Source organism: Nyctibius grandis, chromosome 1 (genome assembly GCF_013368605.1).
Source record: "Nyctibius grandis isolate bNycGra1 chromosome 1, bNycGra1.pri, whole genome shotgun sequence".
NCBI classification, from domain to species: Eukaryota; Metazoa; Chordata; class Aves; order Nyctibiiformes; family Nyctibiidae; genus Nyctibius; species Nyctibius grandis.
In genome coordinates this window covers 111385696-111408799 of record NC_090658.1, presented here as the reverse complement: position 1 = coordinate 111408799, position 23104 = coordinate 111385696, and the positions used below count along the sequence as shown (strand labels likewise).

The window sequence follows — 23104 nt, the reverse complement described above, 5'->3', positions numbered from 1 at the left end:
TTTAAAAGATACTCATACTGTATCATACTCTCCTGGAGCTACTTTGTATTCTTAGTATTGAACCACACGCATACTAAGAAAAAAAAAAACAATTTCAGTGCTCACAAGAATGTATTAACGTTACGGAAGGTCACTAAATAATGCACTGCTCTGTGGTGCTGAAGCTTTCGCCCAAGTCCAGTCAGTCCAAAAAGACAAATCCAGTGGCTTTGGAGTAAATTCACTGTTGCACTGTTGCCTTACCATTGTATTAATACAAAAGGAGAATTGTAAAAGTGAGTGGTTTGGTTTTTTTTTTAAATAGTTGATTAAATACATTTACTGCAATTAACTGTGTGTGTATATGCATTTACTTGTGTGTTGATACGTATGAAAGAGAAAAGGGCTTCAAAGCAAATGCTTGCTTTTCATGCTGGCTCTAATTTCTGGATTTTGCATTTCTCTAAGTGGATTCATCAAGCCAGGGTTTATTATGCTTCTCTTTTTCACATGCATTTCTCAAGAATAGAACAGAGTGAACATTGAAAATATAAATAGGAGCTTCTAGATCTCACAGTCCAGTGTATGCAAATAAAAATGAGAGTCATATTTTAGGAAAACCAAATGACCTTTGTTGCCTCATTTTCACTGTCAACACCCACTTCAGGGAAATTTTATATACCTAACTCAGGCAGGCAAGTCAGCGGCACAATTCATAGCTGATGTGCATTCTTTTTAAATTCTGGTGCCTTGTGTTTACCTTGTTTTGCTCTAAACCTTCAAACATACCTGATCATTAATATTCACACTGCTCAGAGATTTAGACAGGGTTTTGGCTGTTTAAATCAGGTTCTGTCTTATTATAGATCAGAACTGTAACAGCAATTAAAATGGAAAGGGAGCATGTCTTTGATGAATGAATTCACCCATATGGCCCTTTAGCTAAGATCACCTAACTTTGGCCATTTAAAAGATTCAACTCTAAAGTAGCTGTTATTATTTTTTCTAGAAATCAGTAAAGATCTTAAGATAAAAAGGAATCATCACCCACAGGTGTCTGTCTCTAAATAAGGACAGTCTGGATGATAACCTTACACTTCAAACATCTGCATCTGAAGTTAGATGAAATGAATCCTATCTCGCATCTATAGACGAAAATTTAAGATTAAACACCTAACTCAGACTAAAAGTGTGAAGCAAAAATTCTGAAGTAAAAGAAGTGAATCTCCTGAGATAATCTTAAATTTTCAACTGTCTCTATGAGTAGGCAAGGAAAATGCATGAAAAAATGAGACCTCACACAAGTAGTCTTTAAAATGACAGCAGAAGCAAAGTGGTTTTAAAAATAAGTTTATAAAATTAAAATTGGATTTCAAATAGTATTGGAAAAGCATGGAGCAGAATTAAGTTAGTGCAAGAAATAATGATTTCTTGACACTTGTCTCTTTTCCACTGGTCAATTATGAAGTGGCTTCCAATAAATACTTCTGATTCTTATTTTCCTAGCTTTGCAGAACTCAATGAGCAATACTCTCTTCCTTAATGGTTAATTGGCTACTCCAAAACAAGCATTTGTGTCTGAACTAGTTATACAAATATGCTAGGAAAATGACAGTCAATTTATAAATTCTGCAGTGGCTTGCAACACTCTTCCAGTCTTTCCATTTTCACTTAGGTGTCTTATCCTATAATTAGAACAAAAATTATTTTTACAGAAATCTATCATAGATATCCATCATAATTATATACCATGACTCAAATAACTTCTCCTTATACTTCTCTACTTTACCAGCACTATTCTTTGACATTTGTGTATTTGCCTGAAAAGGTTTATAGCTTTCATAGCCATTGAGCAAATCACAGAATGAATTATAAAAGTTGATATAATATTGCTAATGAGTCAATCACAGAATCACAGAATCACAGAATGTTAGGGATTGGAAGGGACCTCGAAAGATCATCTAGTCCAATCCCCCTGCCGGAGCAGGATTACCTAGACCATATCACACAGGAACGCGTCCAGGCGGGTTTTGAATGTCTCCAGAGAAGGAGATTCCACAACCTCTCTGGGCAGCCTGTTCCAGTGTTCGGTCACCCTCACCGTAAAGAAGTTTTTCCTCATATTTATGTGGAACCTCCTGTGCTCCATCTTGCACCCATTGCCCCTTGTCCTGTCAAGGGATGTCACTGAGAAGAGCCTGGCTCCATCCTCTTGACACTTGCCCTTTACATATTTATAAACATTACTGAGGTCACCCCTCAGTCTCCTCTTCTCCAAGCTAAAGAGACCCAGCTCCCTCAGCCTCTCCTCATAAGGGAGATGTTCCACTCCCTTAATCATCTTCGTGGCTCTGCGCTGGACTCTCTCTAGCAGTTCCCTGTCCTTCTTGAACTGAGGGGCCCAGAACTGGACACAATATTCCAGATGCGGCCTCACCAGGGCAGAGTAGAGGGGGAGGAGAACTTCTCTTGACCTGCTAACCACACCCCTTCTAATACACCCCAGGATGCCATTGGCCTTCTTGGCCACAAGGGCACACTGCTGGCTCCTGGTCATCCTGTTGTCCACTAGGACCCCTAGGTCCCTTTCCCCTACGCTGCTCTCTAACAGGTCTGTCCCCAACTTGTACTCATACATGGGGTTGTTCTTGCCCAGATGCAGGACTCTACACTTGCCCTTGTTATATTTCATTAAATTTCTCCCCGCCCAACTCTCCAGCCTGTCTAGGTCTCTCCGAATGGCTGCACAGCCTTCTGGCACGTCAGCCACTCCTCCCAGTTTTGTGTCATCAGCGAACTTGCTGACAGTGCACTCTATTCCCTCATCCAAGTCATTAATGAATATATTGAATAGTACTGGTCCCAGTACCGACCCTTGAGGGACTCCGCTAGACACAGGCCTCCAACTGGACTCTGTCCCATTGACCACCACTCTCTGGCTTCTTTCCTTCAGCTAGTTCACAATCCACCTCACTACCCCATCATCCAGACCACACTTCCTCAGTTTAGCTGCGAGGATGCTGTGGGAGACTGTGTCAAACGCTTTACTGAAATCAAGATAGACCACATCCACAGCTTTACCATCATCTATGCACCGGGTTACGTCCTCATAAAAGGCTATCAAGTTGGTTAAGCATGACTTCCCCTTGGTGAAGCCATGCTGAGTGCCCTTAATGATCCCCCTATCCTTGATGTGCGTAGAGACAGCACGGAGGACAAGTTGTTCCATCACCTTTCCGGGTATGGAGGTGAGGCTGACCGGTCTATAGTTACCCAGGTCCTCCTTCTTGCCCTTTTTCAAGACTCAGTCCTTTTTGGAGTCTTCAATCCACTCCTTTTTTGTAAATCTGTCTATGCCATACATGTTAGTAGCATCTTGTGGTTTTATTTCCTCAGATTGTGATGAATAATTAGCCTAAATGATTAACTATATGGCTACTGCTTATATTACTACAATTTTGAGAAATTTTCTTTTATCTGTTATTTAGCAAACATATAGCCTCTGTTTCAATGAACTAAAATTTAAAAAGATGAGACAAAGCACGTGAGAAAAGTGGTGAAGTAAAAAATTATTTTTATGAAGTAGTTTCCATCCAGAACGTTGTCACTGCTACAACAGAGCAACAATAATGATGACACAGTACTGCACTGTTACTGATGCCACCCATAGATAAAAGTATTCTACTCCCATCCCTCTACTGAAATGTAAAGCCCTCAAGCAACAAAAAGAAGACAGAGCTGACCAGCATCAGACATGTATGGACACTTCGAAATTTTCTAATTACCCAGAAAAATACAGAGAATAATGTTGAATTTATCAAGGATGCTATTAATGATCACTTCGAAAGTGAAATGAATTACACTCAGAAGGATGGCATGACTGCAAGGGTACAGTTACAGTGGGAAAGATGGCCCTTATTGGGAATGTTTTTTCAACAAGCTGATAAATATATATTTTATATTATTATGAATCAGTAATACAGATTATTAAATTATGAGTCCCATGCAAAGTTCGTAGTTAAAAACAGCACTTGCATAACACTGAACTGGGCTTGCTAAGCAGTTACTTATCAGAGGTAGAAGAGATTGGAAAATCTTGCTGACGTGATCAATTTCTTTGAACACAATATAGAGATTTTATACTTCAGAAGAAACAACAGGAAGACAGAAAAGAAAGATCTTAGGTAGGCAGGCGGCAATTCTTCAGCTTGGGCTGCACATGTATTTTGGCAGATATGTTTTATTGGGACGGATGTCAGTGAGTAGGTGAAACATTTAGACCTCAATGAACGAGATTTCTAGCACACGGTGAGCCCTGCACCCAAATCACTGTGCTGCTCCACTCCTTGCTATAATCTAGGAGCTTTCTCGTGATGTTCTTGTGCTTCAGCAGGAACTGGGGTTCACAGCAAGCTTTCACCACAGGTCAGAAGGCACAACTCCCTCTGTGGCTATAGTTATACAAAAAACTACCAAGTATAATACAACTGCACTATACACTAAGAGAAGCCATTAAGTTTTTTGTTTGTCAAAGAATCAGACATAAATTCAGAGGCAGAAAAGGCATTAACTGGAGACAAAACACAGAGAAAAGTAAAGCAGAAGAGGCACTACTGCTTTTCCCAATTCTCCTTGTGCCTGACTGCTGTTTTTTTTTTTCTCATATTATATTCACATGGATTTGCTATCATTCATACCTTGCCAATCAGTCCCTTTGGCTGGATGAGTATCTGAGGAGTCCCTGTCATGGTGGATATGTAACAGCAATTGGTACGTATGTCCCAGACTGGGCACTGAAACTACAGAGAATCTGCATCTTCCAATTTAAAAATAAAACATACTGTTATCTGAGAAAATAAGTCCTATTTATTATCACTTTAAAGATGTCCCATCCCCATTTCCTACCTATGAAGAAAATGCAGCTTCTGTAAATTTTCACAGATTTAAATTAAACTGCAATTTCTCTTAGTTTACTCAGCACTTTTCTCTTATTTCTGCCTACAAATACAGTAAAAGATGTTTTTAACTACAAATCTTCATTATTAATTTAAACAAATAACACTGCTCCTGTATGATACAATTACCAGGAATTATAGATAAAAAAGGAAATTATTTACATGTTTTTTCATTATTTTTTACATTATTTTTTCCACTTACACACTTTAGTCTGTGTTTCACTTCAAAACAATGCTCACACAAATATCTGGGATATGAAAGATGCTGATACATATTGTGCATTGGAAAATACATTCTGAGCCAAATCAGCTGTTCCCTGAAGTTTAAATAAATTTGCTTAAGTCTAACTATTACCTGAAGCATGAAGACCCATCCCTGAGAAAGTAACTTTGCCATCCATCAAAAAATTCCAAGAATATCAGAGCATTACAGGGACTTCTCTCTGAAATTCAGGTCACTCTCAACTGTTATCAGTGTGCTGTAATTGAAAAGAGTTCAAAGCTACAGAACTCATAATTTTAGAATAAGCAGTATGTTTTATTGCTCGTCTACTGTAACACATTACTTGTAAAAAGAAAGAATTGTGTCAGGTATCAAAAAATTACAACAGACAGAAATGGCCAAATTACCGGAAAACAAACATAGAATACTTAGATTGAAACTTTACTGAAACTTTATTAAATCATTACTGACATATCTGCTATATCAGCAACATGTACTATAGTAGCAAAGTGCCACTTCCAGTTCAAATACACATACACGTACACGTATCTGACTGAGCGTGATTGGAAATGTGTATGTTTAAGTGGAATCAGAATCTGTAGAAATGCAAACATTTCTATCCCAAATGCAGGCCTTTTCAAGTAATCAAATTGGAGCAGTCTAACCCTGCAGGTTCTTAATCTTAAAATATATTTGAAAGACTTTCTAGATGGTGGTTAAATGGTTGTATTTATACAAACTCCAATTGACACAGATTAAGTTAAAAAGACTAAATGCAGATTTTCATGTAGCCGTTACTGTTCCAATTTTGTCAGTGTTTGCTTGTATTCATAAAATATCTGCAGAGTTCTCAGAAAAGGATTTTATCTGACTAAAGTGCTTCTGAGGAGAGAGATATCAGACAGAAAACTGACACTGTCTACCGGCAACGGTATGAAATGGTGATGAAGGTAATTTCAGTTGAATAATAGACAATATTTAATGAAGGCTGTCTTGTGCTACTGAGTGCAAAAGCCAAACCAGAAGCTTTTGAAGTTATCAAACCCAGCAGGTCACAGGCTGCATTCTCTGATTTAGAAACTGTTGACAATTTGGGCATGGCTTCCTTTTCTTACATCAAACTTTTCCACAATGATCCTGCTGTACTATGACTTCCTAGTCTAATTGACATTTCACAGGCATCCAGAATTAATACAGGACTAAACGTAAGAAGCACTGAGAACGGCTTTTGGTGTCTACACATTTACAGCTGAAGTACAGACAGAAGTCCTAGACCTGTGGACTGATCAGCTCAATGGACTGCCCTTCACTTTGGATTAAGCATAGAATTTATTTGTAATCAAGCATATGTTCACCGTTTCAGGCTTAAAGAACTGGAGCACCTAGAAAATAAAAAACATTACTATTTTATACTGAAATTCTTACAGCATGTAGAAGAACATAATAGGAATACCTACGGACAAAATGCAGCACTGTTTCATAGTAATAGTACTCCTGTATGTCAGTCTTTAATGCTTTTGTTTTCACAACTCCCCAAGCATGAAAGTGCTACTATCACCATAAAACAGTAGGTCACCTGCAATGTTCAATATGCATCAGCAAGAAATTTGTGTTAGGCAAAGTCCCATACCTAAACCTTCTGCACACTATCTCAGGACCCCAGCGCATGATTCCTTGCAATTGTGCTACTGTACAGGCCAATATTTATTCAGCACAGGTCACCATAAAGTATATTCCTTTATTCAATACTAAACATTTCCTGTACTGGAAAAAACCATTCTAATTGATGAGGGGAACATCATGCAAACCTCATCAACATGTTAAAGTCTTCTGAAGAATTAGTTTCTCCTCCCCCAGAGTACAGATTACAGCTATATTTGTTTAAATACAGGGCTATACTTTTTTCTATTAGACTTTTTGCTGTCTAATACCTGATTAGACAAAAGACAACAGCAAAAAACCTTTTGATTTCCTGATCCAGTTCTTTAATAGTTTTGACGCAATGTGCTAGCTTATTTGCCATCTGAAGTGGCACTCCTGCTCTACGAGTATTTTGTCTGCTATCTATAGTAAGGAAGAAGAGCAGCCTGCTTATTCTATTATCCAGCCTCAATTCAGTAGCTAACAAATGTGCCTGAAATGTGCCTGACAGCTGTAAGACCCATTCACTTTTTTAGATCACACTCCCATTAAGTCAATGTCTTTTTGAAGAGGAACAATACTTATGTACAGCTCATACAGTGATGATACCCTGATGAAATACTGAGGGTCACCCAATATAAGACAGTGAATTAGTCAAAAGCACAAAACATTGTTTAGATTGGCAAAGGAAGGTCGGGGAGGGAGAAATGAAAAAGAGAGGCTACTGCTTTAGAGAAGCTAGCTCAGCCAGAGTGGAAAACCAGCAGAGTGACCAAAAATGAAGACATAGACTTGTTTGTGCACAGGATGTAACCATCACAGGAAGCAAGAGTGGACAGGTCTTCCTAGCAATTGCCAGGGATAACAAGGGACATCGTACAGCACTGTTACTGAATCCATCAAGTCTCTTTTCAAAAATGGGTAATTTCTTTTCCTACCAGCTGTTTCAAAGACCCTCCAGACTTATCCACAGATAGTTTATACCCTTTTGTTCTTATTCCAACATTCTCCTTTAGCTTAAATATTTGATCTCCCTCCATTGTGCTCAATTTTATACAGGTGGGAGGAGGAGATGGAAGAAAGAGCATCTTTATTTTTGACTAAAGAGGATAGTATAATTTGTTATAAATACTTCGTAGGTCTTTCAACATTTATAAATTAAATAAATATAAAATTAAAATGGTTAAAAGAGACACAGCTTTGTTTTTTGGTTTGGTGGGGTTTTTTTAAAGCTCAACTCCTTTCACCCTTAGGAAGTACTGCTTAAAATGGCAGCTGTCCATCCACACTCTCTGTGTGCTTTGTCTAAGAAGTGCTACATTTTGCACCCATAGCTTAGCAAAGACTTTAATTCTTCCTATAGCTCCTTTGTGCCAGGTAGTTGAATTCTTCCATCAGTTTTAATTATAGCAATTCTGCTTTTGTGCTCAAAGATTATGCACATCGTCAATGCTCATAACGCCAGAGTACTTGATGCTTCTCTAACCCATGGAATTAAGTGATTGTGAAATAGATGGGGGTAAAATAGTAGTACTGAAATCTGAACTACTTAATTGTGGATGCTTTCTTAACATGTTTAGAGCTTGAAAGAAAGTCAATTTCCACAAGTACGTTACAGAAATTATGTAATATTTTAAAGTATATGTTTAACACAAGGACCATAATGTGTTACATCATTTTTTAAAATCTTTCTCTGAAATTTTGCTATCCTTTATAAAAGCACAGTAAAGGTGCAAAAGGGTGCAAATTTAAATGGCAAAAAATGTGTTTTAAAGCATGTGAGTTTCATCATTTGCATGTAAAAGACACTGGAGACTAAAAGTATACTATAACTTACTTCTTAATGAGGAATGCTGCCAGATGCATTCAGTGATGAAATAATTGCATTTCTTAGAGCATCTGGAAACAGTGAGGTTGAATTGTACATCCCACAAAATTTTAAAGTTACACTATAATTTGCTCATTTTATGTACCTTTATTTTTATGCAGTGCTGGGATACAGAATACTTACGGCAAATTAGCACCTGGAGAAAGGAAATTCAACTCAGATCTTTTTCATCTAAGCAAGGTGAAAAACACTTTTTAATTATTTGTCTCACTGTCATGATAACAGGGCTGCTGTTCTACTATGACCAAATCCCTAAGAAAATAGCTCAGAAAAATTCTGTAGGGTAACTGAAAGAATAGGAAAACTATGAACAGCAGAACTTCCCTCTGCACTCTAATGTCACAATTTAGCATTTTCTATTAATGTTTCTTTTTTTCCTCTCCTTCTGTTACTGCCCATCTACACAGCAGCAGCAAATTTTCTAAAATACATGGTAAGTCTTAACTAATGAAAGCAACTACATTAAACCCATTAATAAATGCTGACTGAGGCAAAGACAAAGTAACTCTGAGAACTATCAAGATGAAGTTAAGAAAGTAAAATCTTCAGAAGCTTGATATCATAGAATCATAGAATCATAGAATGGTTTGGGTTGGAAGGGACCTTGAAGATCATCTAGTTCCAACCCCCCTGCCACGGGCAGGGACACCTTTCCACTAGACCACATTGCTCAAAGCCCCATCCAACCTGGCCTTAAACACTGCCACGGAGGGGACATCCACAACTTTCTCTGGGCAACCTGTTCCAGTGTCTCACCACCCTCACAGGAAAGAATTTCTTCCTAATACCTAATCTAAATATACCCTCTTTCGGTTTGAAACCATTACCCCTCATCCTATCACTACATGCCCTTGTAAAAAGTCCCTCTCCAGCTTTCCTGTAGGCCCCCTTCAGGTACTGGAAGGCTGCTAGAAGGTCTCCCCGGAGCCTTCTCTTCTCCAGGCTGAACAACCCCAACTCTCTCAGCCTGTGTTCATAGGAGAGGTGCTCCAGCCCTCTGATCATCTTCGTGGCCCTCCTCTGGACTCATTCCAACAACTCCATGTCCTTCTTATCTTGGGGCCCCCAGAGCCGGACGCAGTACTCTGGGTGGGGTCTCACGAGAGCAGAGTAGAAGGGCAGAATCACCTCCCTTGACCTGCTGGCCACGCTGCTTTTGATGCAGCCCAGGATACGGTTGGCCTTCTGGGCTGCAAGCGCACATTGCCGGCTCATGTTGAGCTTGCTGTCAACCACCACCTCCAAGCCCTTCTCCTCAGGGCTGCTCTCAATCCATTCTCCGCCCAGCCTGTATTTGTGCTTGGGATTGCCCTGACCCACATGCAGGACCTTGCACTTGGCCTTGTTGAACTTCATTTTTGTTTTTCTTTTTGTCTCTCTAGTCCTAAAAAAAAACCATCAAAATGCTTTAACTAAACAGAAACATGTTGAATGTTTCATGGTTAAAGAGTTTCTTCATGAAAACTTATTTATAGAAATGTCGCAGTTTCTTGTACAGCTGTATATGAAAACTGCATTGTGTTTGAAAGTGACTTACAAATGCTTTCAAATCTACATGCCTGCTTTGGCTGATCCCAAATTTAAATCTCCTAAATAATGGGGAAAGCAAGTGGTCAGAGTCTGAGATGATTCCAGCAAGCTCCCTCTCATAATATTTAGGGCTGATGGATTCTGCCCATGCTGTTTCTGTTCATGTCTGTGTGTAACTGGAGATAGCCTCTTGGCCTGGAGCACACCACAACTTTATGTCAGTCAAGATACAACCCCTTTATTCCATGCCCCAAAATGACCCAGTTAAAGAAATAATAGTAATGGCAACATATTGGGAAGTCAATAAGCCTAATCACAAACTAAATAAATCATATTTCATACACAGAAACCAGTCATAGAAAAGCTGATAGGCAAAACCCTCTACATTTCTTTTCCAATATCCAGTGACAATGTAGGTCAGTGTTGGAAATCAGCTAGATTAAGAAAAGTAAAATATGCTAAAGTTTTTTGCTTTGTTCTTTTCAAATACCCTTTTATTTTATTTTTTTTTTTGAGGAAACAGCTGTGAAACTATCTAGAAGAAAATTCAGAAAATGATCAAACTATCTTCAAAAGATCGAAAGCACATAAAAATACTTTGGAAAAACTAAAGAGAGACTCAGCTGGTATCCATAATGATGGATCCCCCTAAGTTATTTCATAGCATAGCCCTGCCAAGTTGTTGTAGAGAAATCTCCACCATTTTCCTCTTCCTCTCTCTTCAGCTCTTACGAACAGAGAGGATCTAGAGAAGGGAAGGGATAATGTCAAAGTTGTGAAAGTATGTACCTTAATTTTATTTCCTCTACAAGTTTTGATTAATTAAGGTCTCTAAAAACACATACATGAGAAGGAAAACAATTTTAACTCTACGTTAGTCAATTACATATTTTAAGTTTTTACTTCTTTTTTTTTTTTTAATTTTTATTTAATAGTTACTTGAGAGAGATCAGGGAAAGCATCAGCAAAAGCCCTTTCAAAAAGTCACTGGAACAGATTTTCCGTGCTTTCCTGCTGCTCTTCCCTTTGTTTCCTCTCTGGCATTTCCCTGAGACTTGTTTGTCATCTCTCTGGAAGCACAATGGCTGCTTTGTTTGATTATTCTATTTCATATTTCTTTAGGCTTCCCATGATAAAACATACAACCCCACAAAAACGCACACACGCTTCTTCTCTATGTGTTCAGTACAATTTTTACAGAGATTGATTTCTTATTTCCACTCTACTGCATATGCATTACTTGAACACATACCAGGAAATAAAGAATGTGATGTTGAGGTGATTTAAGACATTACTGGTAAGTTTCTGTGCAATATCACTTTTTTTTTTTTTTTTTTAACTTGCATTCAGACAGTAAAATGTAATTTCAGCTAAACTTTGCAGTAATGTATACAGACTATTTCAGAAAGTGTGTACAATTTTATTGTCCCTTTTTTAATTTTTGGTAACTGTTCATTTTAAAAATGCTCTTTAGTAGCATCCACCTGTTCTTGCAGTGTGTCTAAACAAAAAAGAACAGGAGGAACAGATTGCTTTTGTTAGGGTGTGCGAACAAGGCAGCAAGGGATAGGGAATACAGAAGCACAATTTCATTTAGATGAAAACCATTTATAACATCACTTTTAAACTCTCAACAAAACAATTTACTAAAATGCAGAAATCTAAAAGCAAATTTTGAAAAGTACCAAGAAAATGGGAGAGCCATGAAGCTGACGAAAAAAAATCAAACAGTTCCACGGCATTCAAGGGAATCAGACAGTCTTCACATGACATGAGAAAATCTGTTACTGGTTCTTCTTGATCTGGTAGAATTACCATTCCAATATTAGCACAATATTTCTTCTATGTTGACAGAACAAAAACAACAAAATTGCAGTACAATGGACTAACTATTCGAGTGAACCATGCAGAGTATTGCTCAAAGTCCTAACAATATTCATCTTGGCAGCATTAAGATAAATCTTCAAGAAATGAAACATGCATAGTCTTTCTATGTAGAAAAATATTTGTCTTCATTTAACTGGTCAAACTCATTTTACACTTGTCATATTTCAATTAAACTGTTCTTTTTTATTTCATAAAATTTTCTCTGTTGGGTGAAAGAGCATGTTCAAACTGAAAAGCTTGCCACAGGAAAAACGGTAAAAGTTCAAGGAATAGCCTGAAGATACGCGTCAGTCTTGAGTCAGAAATGTGTGCATGTCTGTAAGGGTATCTATACATTTTAATGTAGAAACTATCTGGGCAATCTAGCAAAACAACAAGCATTTCTCTTGAAATTTGATCTGTACTGCTGATTATTTCTGGCAGGAATCTTAAGGTATTAAACCCTCTACGGATATTAAATGAAAACTTTGTTTTTACTTTCTCCAAATGTCACAACCTTGTTGCCTCATGTATTACTGAATTACATATTCAAATATTAACATGTATTTAAATCTACAGAACATAATACTGCAGTTTTTAAATTGTAAATATATATCTCAATTTGTTTAAAGATAGCAGTATATTAATGATTTTAGTAACAACATAAATCAATAAAATCTGCTCATTAATATGACTATGAGGTATTACTACACAGTAAAATTAGTAAATCACAAGAATGTATATTTGCTATTTCACAAGCATCTATTAATTTGACAAGTTATTTTATAATTCTTTTTATTATTTTATTGATTTTACTAAATGATCACTATAATTCTATGCTTTTTATTATCTTAAATTCGATATGAGATATTTTTTGAGCAGATAAACATTACATACATTTTTAGGTATGTATCTTCTAATTTTTTTCTATTATGTGACCTTTTTCTTTCTGATATTACATGGATAAAATTCATAATCTGTGTTCCACCACTTGTAACTGAGTTCAAGAAGACCATACAGAGAACTTTAATTCTAAAATAGCTAACACAGAATGGATGATGGAATAAGGGATGAATGAAAATAAAATTTCAATATCTCAAGGAAGATATGCAATTTTCAGATTTATTCCTTGTGTCTCAATGAATCAGGCTATTGAAGCACAAGTTCATCACTCCCTGGGAAACATGCCAGTAACACATTAAATAGTATTACAACAAGCACCTGAAGTCATCAAAGATCTGGCAAAACCACTTGATGACTACTGGCTAAAAGCAGTTCTAATTCTGAAAATCTAAAACAATCCTCATTGAATGGATTCTCTGTTTTAATGGATATTGCTTATTTAGTGATTCCCTTCTGTGAGACTACTCATAAATAAAAAAAAAGGTTTCCAAGTACTTTCCTGGGTCAGTAAACAAAATTCCAATTAGATTAACATTTGTGTGAAATACTAAAAATGTGTGAAACACACTAACTTACTAAAAAAATATATGAATAAGATATAGTAAGAATAAAATGTCATGTAGCACCTAGTGCTTCATTTTATATACCCACACCCTCATTTCTGCCTTTTCTAGCTAACAGAAATAAACTGTTTATTATCTTGAAGTGGGATTAGTTTCATTCAAACTAACATGTGAACTAACCACAGAATCATAAAACAGCCCAGGTTGGGAGGGACATCGAAAGATTATCTGGCTCAAGCTTTCATGGGAAAGAGAACCTAGATGACATTATCTAGCACCCCGTCCAATCGCCTTGAAATGCTCCAGTGATGAAAAATCATCACATCATCTACATTTTGCTTACAGTGGATACCAATAGGAGCTTCTAGTGCATTTCATCATAGGGCAGTGCTCACCTTGGGGACTTAGTAAAATCTTTCTGAATCTTATTTCTTTCTTCCACTAAGTACAGAAAGAAGCACCCAGCTTGTACTGCAAAACACCAGACAAGGAAGTATTCTCAGGAGTAGCCTTTAGCTACTTACAACAGCTCAAGGAGTAGAAACTGGTCTAGCATCTGTTCCACTAGCTCCTCATGCTTGCTTTGAATTTCGATTTTGGTTTCATTTGATACCTCTTAGTTCTGGCTTCTCTACTGGCAGAGACAGTCTTTTACTTTTCCTTTCACCCCACTCAATTTACAGGACTCCATAACCTCTCATCTCAATTGCCTCTTTCCCAGAGTAAAGCTCTAGCTGCCCTCTAGCTATTCACTGTTTAGAAGCTACCCAATATCTTTGATCATGCTGCTCAATGCCTTGTTGCTGTCTCTGAAACTTTTCCTTTTACACCCTTCAAAGTGAGGGGATCAGAAATACTGTCAGTACCGAAGTACACAAAGCCACCTTGGATGCATACGATGTTTTTTTTTCAGTTCTGTTTTCCACTGCTTTCCTAAAAGACCTCCAACAACTGATTAGCTTTCTTGAATTCTTAAAGCCCGAAATTTTATTTCACAGCTGCAGTGGTCACTTCGGAGCCCATCATTTTATATGTGAAATCAGGACTGTTCCCTCCGACACGTACCACTTACCTTTCATATACATGGATTTCACCTTCTACTGTATAGCTACCGAATCACTGAATCCCACTGTCAGTCTTCACAGCTCTCCCTTATCATTACCAACCTGAATAATTCTGTTGAATCAGCAAACTGTCATCTTGTGTTTCACTCCCTTTCACCGTTTATTCTGAATATCTTAAAAACTGAAGTCCCAGCCAAGTGGACTCGATGGGGCTATCCCTTCATTGTTAATTTCAACCAAATTACTCTTCCCCTCTGCTTCCGTCGCTCCTCTCCGGAGAACTGACTGTTCCTTTTGTGTTGTACAGGCCGATAAGTTGATTAGCCACCAGGGAAACACAATTAATTTTCCTCTCAGATGAGCAATACAGAAACTATATTAATCTCCAAATTAACATTTTCAGTATTCACAGTCTCTCCACATCAATACACTATTTCTAAAAATAAACTTATTTTTCAAGGAAAATAAATTATTTTCAATTCTCCACAGTTTATTTTATTACCTACTGTAAAAGTGGGATTTTCCTCAGTCCTGATTTTAAGTTATTTATGTTTCTATCCATACCCTTAGCCAGAACTAAGGTGTGATAGTAGCAGCTTGAAGAGTTGTGGAGAAAAGCTAGTAATTAGAAGTGAAAAACAGGAAAGCCAGCCTGTTGTGAAATTGTTGCTGACAGACCAGGTAGTTGTTTGGCTTGCAGAGAAGTAATCACCTTTTAACCTTGCTGGAAGTTCAAGGGTCAAGAAACAAAACTACGTACTTGGTATAATCAGGATCAGCTATCTACTTAAGCATTTCCATAATGCCAGTTGTGAAGATGGTAAGTGGCAGACAGAACAAATTGACCTCCTTTCCTACAATACCCAGATCTTGTAGCCTTCTCTGCTATGTATTTACCCCAGTGGGTCTTAAGTCTTCAACATCTGTGACCCAAACTGACATATAATTACATGTAATCTTCCATTTAGTAAAATGCAGGTTATCTGAGTTTGTGCCTACTCAGTGCAACTCCTCACATGCTATAAGGGTGAACCAGCAGATATTCTAAAATGGTAGAAATTAAGAAAAAAAGGAGAAAACGTCTAAACACAAGGAATCCAGATATGCCACTGTGAAACAACACTAAACAAAAAACCCAAAGGCAATTCTTGAAAACATTTGTTAGAGTTACAATTAAAAATAACCCAAACAAATAATCAAAACACCAAAGACAAACAAACAGGAAAAAAACAGCACCCCACCAAAAACCCCAAGAAGCATATACTTGCTTCTGCCCCTTAATTCCTTATCACTATGGCTGGCACTAGTGAAGTAATTCAGTATCTCTACCTTTGCCACCAGCATCCCTTTTAGTAGTCTGTGGTGGGTGGCTCCCAGCCAGCAGCTAAGCACCCACACAGCCGCTTACTCACTCCCCCCACCAGCAGGACAGGGGAGAGAATAGGAAGAACAAAATCACAGAATCACAGAATCACAGAATGTTAGGGATTGGAAGGGACCTCGGATTGGAAGGGACCTCGAAAGATCATCTAGTCCAATCCCCCTGCCGGAGCAGGATTACCTAGATCATATCACACAGGAACGCATCCAGGCGGGTTTTGAATGTCTCCAGAGAAGGAAACTCCACAACCTCTCTGGGCAGCCTGTTCCAGTGTTCAGTCACCCTCACCGTAAAGAAGTTTTTCCTCATATTTATGTGGAACCTCCTGTGTTCCAGCTTGCACCCATTGCCCCTTGTCCTGTCAAGGGATGTCACTGAGAAGAGCCTGGCTCCATCCTCGTGACACTTGCCCTTTACATATTTATAAACATTAATGAGGTCACCCCTCAGTCTCCTCTTCTCCAAGCTAAAGAGATCCAGCTCCCTCAGCCTCTCCTCATAAGGGAGATGTTCCACTCCCTTAATCATCTTCGTGGCTCTGCGCTGGACTCTCTCTAGCAGTTCCCTGTCCTTCTTGAACTGGGGGGCCCAGAACTGGACACAATATTCCAGATGCGGCCTCACCAGGGCAGAGTAGAGGGGGAGGAGAACCTCTCTTGACCTGCTAACCACACCCCTTCTAATACACCCCAGGAACCTTGGAGATAAAGACAGTTTAAGAAGTGAAGCAAAGACAAAGGTAAAAAACAAAACAAGTGATGCAAAGGCAATCACTCACCACCTCCTACAAGTATACTGATGGCAGCCAGTCTCCAAGCAATGGCTGCTTCCCCTAGAAAACCCTCCCCACAAATTTTATTGCTGAGCATGATGTTATATGGCATGGAAAATCCCTTTGGTCAGTTCAGATCAGCTATCCTGGCTGTGTCCCCTTCCAACTTCTTGCCCACTCCTACTCATTGAGAGGAGGAAGAGCTGGAAAAAGATAAAGCCTTGATGATGTGCAAGCACTGCTCAGCAATAAGGAAAACACTGGCGTGTTATTAACATCGTTTTAGTCACAAACCAAAATACAGCACTATGTGCTATGAAGAAAATTAACTCATCCCAGCCAGACCCAGTACATAGTCCCTTGGATCACACAGTACAACTCATAATCTTGAATTAGGTATTTACAAAAGAGGTCCTCACCACCCAGAATGCAAGCAGCAAGAAGTGTGTTCAAACTATATTGGAGGATGATGCTTCAGAAGTCCCATCTTGAAGGATATGACTGAATACGTAAGAGATCATGGTGCCAGATGAAAATAAAGCAAGCCAAAAGAATTACTCAATAACCTTTCACAGGCTCCCATTGACTAAATACTTTGTATGATGTTAACAATGTTAAGTGTAAAATCCATCCCAGTGTGAACTGAGACTACCCAAGCCTCACTGCTGAGTGTCTTTCGAACAGAATTGCTAGAGTGCCTCTCACCTAACCTGACACACTTAGAAAACAGGGCACTGTTATGGAGATAGAAGATGCAGGTATGATTTGCTAAAAGTTAGATGAGTCCTCCATCCTTAACCCCCTGCTTTCTGGACAAGTACCCTTAATCATTAAGCTACTATATTAACAGCTTAATATGTTGTTCCACCACCTTCTCTGGTGCTATTTTTAGGTGCCCAAACCTACTGCATTGTATGTAGGCCTCAAAGCTGATGGTTTATGTGGTCTCTGAACCCTAAATTTAACTTAGGAGTGGTATTTCCTATCTTATATACCTTAAAAATCTTACATATGAAAGAAGCACTTTCTCAAGCAAACACCATTGCGGTTCTGGATCTGTGCCATACTAGAAGTTTAAACACATCCACTTTCATCAGACAAAAAGATGTAGGGAGTCATGGACCCTCGAGAATGTAAGCTGAAGGCTTCCTTTTTTTCTTAATTAAATAGATCACTCAGACTTATTTCTAAATTCAATATAAGTTTCACTTTAGATGTTCATATGTGCCATGTTTTTGTCTAAGTGCACACACTCAGCCTCTGTAATCCGACAAAAATGAGATGAGAAATATTAACCTCCTGAGAGGTAGCAGACAAGCACATGATCATTGACATGTTCCATCTACAAACAGCAGCTACTGACAAACAACTGATTCCTACAAGCTGAAAGCTTAGGGACATTAAATGAACCCTTCTTTTTGAAGTATTTCTTTTCAATTGCAAAAACACCACAGTCAAATAAGGAGATTTTTATTTTGGATGAGAAATCTCAACTATTATTTCATAAAAATACAACATAACTTTGATAACAATAAGAAATAAAACATCTTCCAGTCTGTCAGAAACTTTGGCAATAGCCTACCTCATCTCAAATCTCACAGAATCAGCCCCTTCCTCTACCACCTGACCCATTTACCTAACTCCACTCTGATTACAATAGTAGGTTGTGGTAGTAGAGAAGTCTCTTTGCAGATCTATCTCCTGGCCCACTGAGATCTCTCTTCCGTTGGGAGCTTCCCTCAGCTACGTGGCCTACAATTGTTCCAAGAAGTTTTGTTAAATGATTCTACTGAATTCCCACGAACAGAGCAAAGGGCAGCATTATGCATTTCTCTGTCATTCCTCACCATTGCAGCATAGCTGTGTTACATGGGCAGTTCTGGAGCGCTTCTTGGTACGGAAAAACAATCCTTAAGGGATGTAACTTACCATCTTGTGGGGAATAACTTTCAGGAAGTTTAGAATTTTCTATGTGCAATAACAACACAAGCAGCAGGAGGGCAGTTCACCAATATACAATAGAACTGACTCTGTGCTTTACTGAGATTGTCTGTAATTATTTTAGAGATTCAGCCTGATGGTATTAATCAACACCAAGAAAGGGACTGCAAGATCATGCAGCTGCGCTTTATCTTGACCTAGAGAGATCACCTCCAAGTAATAAAAGAAAGTTTAGTTCCTTTGCCCATGTAATTTCTGTCTTGCTGATAAGACTGTCAAAGCCCATGTCATTTATGGTTGCTACAGGTGCTATTCTGAGATACAGTTGTCAGTGAATCAACTGATAACTTCCAATAAACAGGCAACAGGGGTTAACATTTTTTACCTATACTGCCTTACAGTGCAGACTGGAAAAGCACTGCACATGGAGTGAATGTGAACTGGCTTTATCCACATACAGTTAATCTGATAAATGAAATAAACCAGATAAAAACTAACCACTATTCAATAAGTTATTTTGTTTCAGGTTAGACCAAACATTGTGGTAAACTGTACTTCGAAACCTCATTAAATAACTGGAAGAGTAAAAGAGAAAAAAAAAAAAGCATATTATTGCTGCTTTTCTTTAAGTCAGTGAGAATGGCAAGTACCCACTACCTTTTCAAATGAAATCCAATAAAATTTTCATAATTATAAGGTGAGGCAAGAATCCTTAGAAAAAAAGCCTTGCAGCTGCTAAACCTTAGGCCATCCATTAACAAACCATCATTCATCACTGCAGCAGAGGCAGTGGTCTATCAAGACTATATGGCATAGAATTGTTGGAAGTGATGTATATGAGAAGGATGGGGCTGAGGTATCAGTGGTTCAGGACAGAACAGAAAGTAGGCAGCACAGGGAACAGATGCTATCAAAGCATGTTATTGCTAGGAGCCATTTGGGTACCCCTGCCCAAAAGCTAGTGATTTGGTTCAGTGGCTTCCAAAATTGACAGGTTCTCAGCCATCTCCCATCCCCTGTGCTTTTCAATGCCTTAGTCTGAGGGCTGCTGTGGAAGTGATTCTCCAGCTAGGGTAGAGTATGAAGTGAAGGAGAAAGTGCAAGAAATGCTGCTGGAACATTGGTCGAAGATATTCATTTTAGGCCCACTAGAGAACATGTGATGGTAAAAATGTTCTGGAAATGCAGCCAGCAACTTCTAGCTTACCTCTTCTCTAAGCTCTGATAAGTAATATAGAGTAACTATTGATATGTGCTTTTTTATTTGAGGTTCAGCTGCAAGCATCTAAACACTGAAAATGCTACAGAAGCATCATTCTGTAGAAGAAGAAAGCAGTTCCATATTTTATTTTTTTCCCAAGAGAAGTCCTTGCCATCTTAATTCTATAAAGCAATGTAAAAAACATTTTAATAATTTTCCTTTTAAGCGGACAAAAAGCTCACCAGAAGACCTTGGTCCATTTCTTGAACATTACCATGAAAATGAATACACCAGTGAGAGTCAGCATATTGTGCTAGAACTAGTCATCATAATTCCATTCTTCAATCTCAATATTCCTCTAAACTGAACATCACCAGATTCAAAAGCTATGCAGAAACTGTGACTGCACTCCACAGTGTGCTGTAAAGTCCTGGGCAAGGGGTCTTTTCAGTGTGTCACAGCAATCCACACACACTGGTTTTCCCATGAAAACCAAGATACAGAGATGTGTGCCTTAATCCCCCCCCAGCCTGAAGCTGAGATCTTTATATGTTTTCTATATTCTTCTCTTTCTTGCATGTGGGTATAGTCTTATTAGGTACAAGATTTCTTTATTATGGTTATTTATTATCTATAGCCCTATAACCTCTGGAAGTACCAGCTATGAATTAGGTGTGCCCGGTATGTGCACTCAGGCTTGAAGGCAGCAAGTGCATTTAGTCCTATGGATACCATCAAAAAGAACCAATGTTTAAGCACATTTCTTGCTTCCTAATAAAGAAACTTCCACAAAATCTGGTACATAGCACCTTAAAATGACTTAAAGAATCAGATGAAATTTAAAAACATGTAACACCACTGCTTTCTCGATTCCTCCCACTCTTGTCTCAGCATTTAGAAACAGTTTAAGTATAACGTTGTATGCAACTGTTATTACTATCTATACTTCTGTAACACTTGAGAATTCTTAACATGAAACAAGAACACTGTGCAGTGCACCACAGCCCACAACAATGATGTATATGGTACATAAATATAAATAGGGCACAACTGAAATTGTTACATCATTTCACCAAATAAAATAACCGTGTTCCCTTATACATTTCCCATCAGGAATCCCCATGTTCTCGCACAATTGCACATTTAGAAATAGGTAGCAAAACATTAATTGTATTTTCTATTTTTCAGTGTACAGAGGGGTAAGACCTACAAAGTTGAGTCCCTTCTAATTGCACTGAAGGCAATGTGAATCAAAGTTTTTAAATACCTGAGGAGGATCATGACACTCACCCCACACATTCTAATTTTTAAGTGTCATTTTTACAGTAGGTTAAATCAGATTCTTTACTAAACTAACTCAATCCCTGTTCCTGCAGTGCTAAGAAGGTGAGAATTTTATTACCATTTAAATGTAGTACCACACCAGGTGAACCCTTTAGGAGCACTTGCAATCCCAATGGATCAGGTACTATACAAAGGCATGATCCATAAAGAATATATGGGTGCACACACATATATATGTTATATATACATATACATTTATTTATATAAAAAGACTATTCAATTTATTTGCAGTCCCTGAAAGACTAATTGTGATCACCCAAAGGACACTTTGTTACCTACAGTAGCATCATAAAAAGGTAATGTTTTTCATATTTTGACCATTTATTCTTAATTAGGAAAGGCCTTTTAATTTTTTCTTTGCATTTTGTTGAATTTTCATGACAAGCAGACCAGTGTACAGTTTACAGGGGAAAAAAAAAAGAAAAGATCATGTGTTCATTGATAAAACTGATATAGTTCCTATTCTGGGAAGAGCAGTTGCACTCTGCTGAACAGAACAGAGGTAACCTACCAGGATTTTGCATTTTTGCCTTATTTTGTGCTTTGAAATACTTACTTTATCTAAGGGATGTAAAAACTGTAAGAAACAATGATGGAGACTCAACTTTGGAATAGTACATTTGTGCCACAAGTGCATATATCTTACTATGAAGAAGAGTCACAGTAAGAGTGTAGAAACTACAACAAATACTAACAGACAAAATTAAACTTTTAATAATCACATATATGACAAACCTGACTATAGCACTGTGCCTTTATAGTAAAAAAGAGTAAACTCATATGAAGCAAGGTTAGAGACAGAACAGTATGGACAAAGGATATTCTGTACACTATTAAAAAATCAAAGTGGAACGACTTACCACTTCTTCATGGGTAGCACTTTCTACATTTATACCATTAACCTAAAAACAGATATGACAGGGAGAAAATGATTTGCAATGTGTAAGTTAGTTAATGAAACAAACATAAAGGCAAGTATCAAACAAATGTCTGTGGAAAAAGTGAATGTTTACTGACCTGCGTTATTGCATCTCCTATAAATAACATTCCTGTTTGGTCAGCTGTGGGATTACAGAAGGAGTACATTTTAATTGAAAGTAGTACTGAAAAATAATGCTATATTCTTTTCCAGCAAGAGGTTTAGTACGCTGTTTGTAACCTTCATTTGAAACTCATCAGGTTGTGAAAACACCAATGGCATAGCAATCAGTATTCATCCTTTAAAGGTAATAGATTCCTAGCAATTTTAAACAAATTAAGAGAGTTACTTTCCATGCACAAATAACTTATTTAATATGGAATACAAATGTAATTTCTCACTAATGAAGGATTTCATTAAATTATGTGGAAAGTGTAATTCACACTTCTCATTATTTTTCCTCAAAAGGGAAATCGGAAGTTTTGAAACTACTTAACAATTCCTTTCCCCCTGAACAAATTTACAGGGACCACTAAAATTAAAGAAGCTGTGCCTAGAATTTAATATAACTCTTTAACATGAAGTTTGAGTTAGGTTTGTTCCTGAGAATAAAAAAATACATTATTCCAGTCTGTAATTTGCAAGTTTCCTGCCTTACAGAATTAATGGGTATAATGTAATGAAACTGCAAACAATTCTGCACAATGACATTTTTGAGGTGTATTCTGTAACTTTTATTTTTTTTTTTACTTTTTAGTGGAATTTGAGGATGTTTATCCCTTGGAATTTATTACTTAATTGAAAGTAAGGCTCTGATCCTGCAAAGACTGATATGATTAAGTAAGGCATATCAGTCTCATATATGGTCTTACAGGGTCACAGCTGGAGGCTTTGAAGAATGCAATAAATGTTAACAAAGACAGTATTTTGAGAG

The 23104-nt window shown here is 37.8% G+C and overlaps 1 protein-coding gene across 1 annotated transcript in view; it reads right to left on the bottom strand.

Moving 5' to 3' along the window:
• SNTG2 (syntrophin gamma 2) overlaps positions 1-23104 on the bottom strand; it is a 310557-nt gene that overhangs the window by 122873 nt on the left and 164580 nt on the right. Inside the window, exons 5-6 of the mRNA XM_068409305.1 lie at positions 22269-22312; positions 22112-22153 (exon numbers count right to left, since the gene is read on the bottom strand). Coding sequence (XP_068265406.1) covers positions 22112-22153; positions 22269-22312 — 86 coding nt within the window. The remainder of the gene's footprint in view (positions 1-22111; positions 22154-22268; positions 22313-23104) is intronic.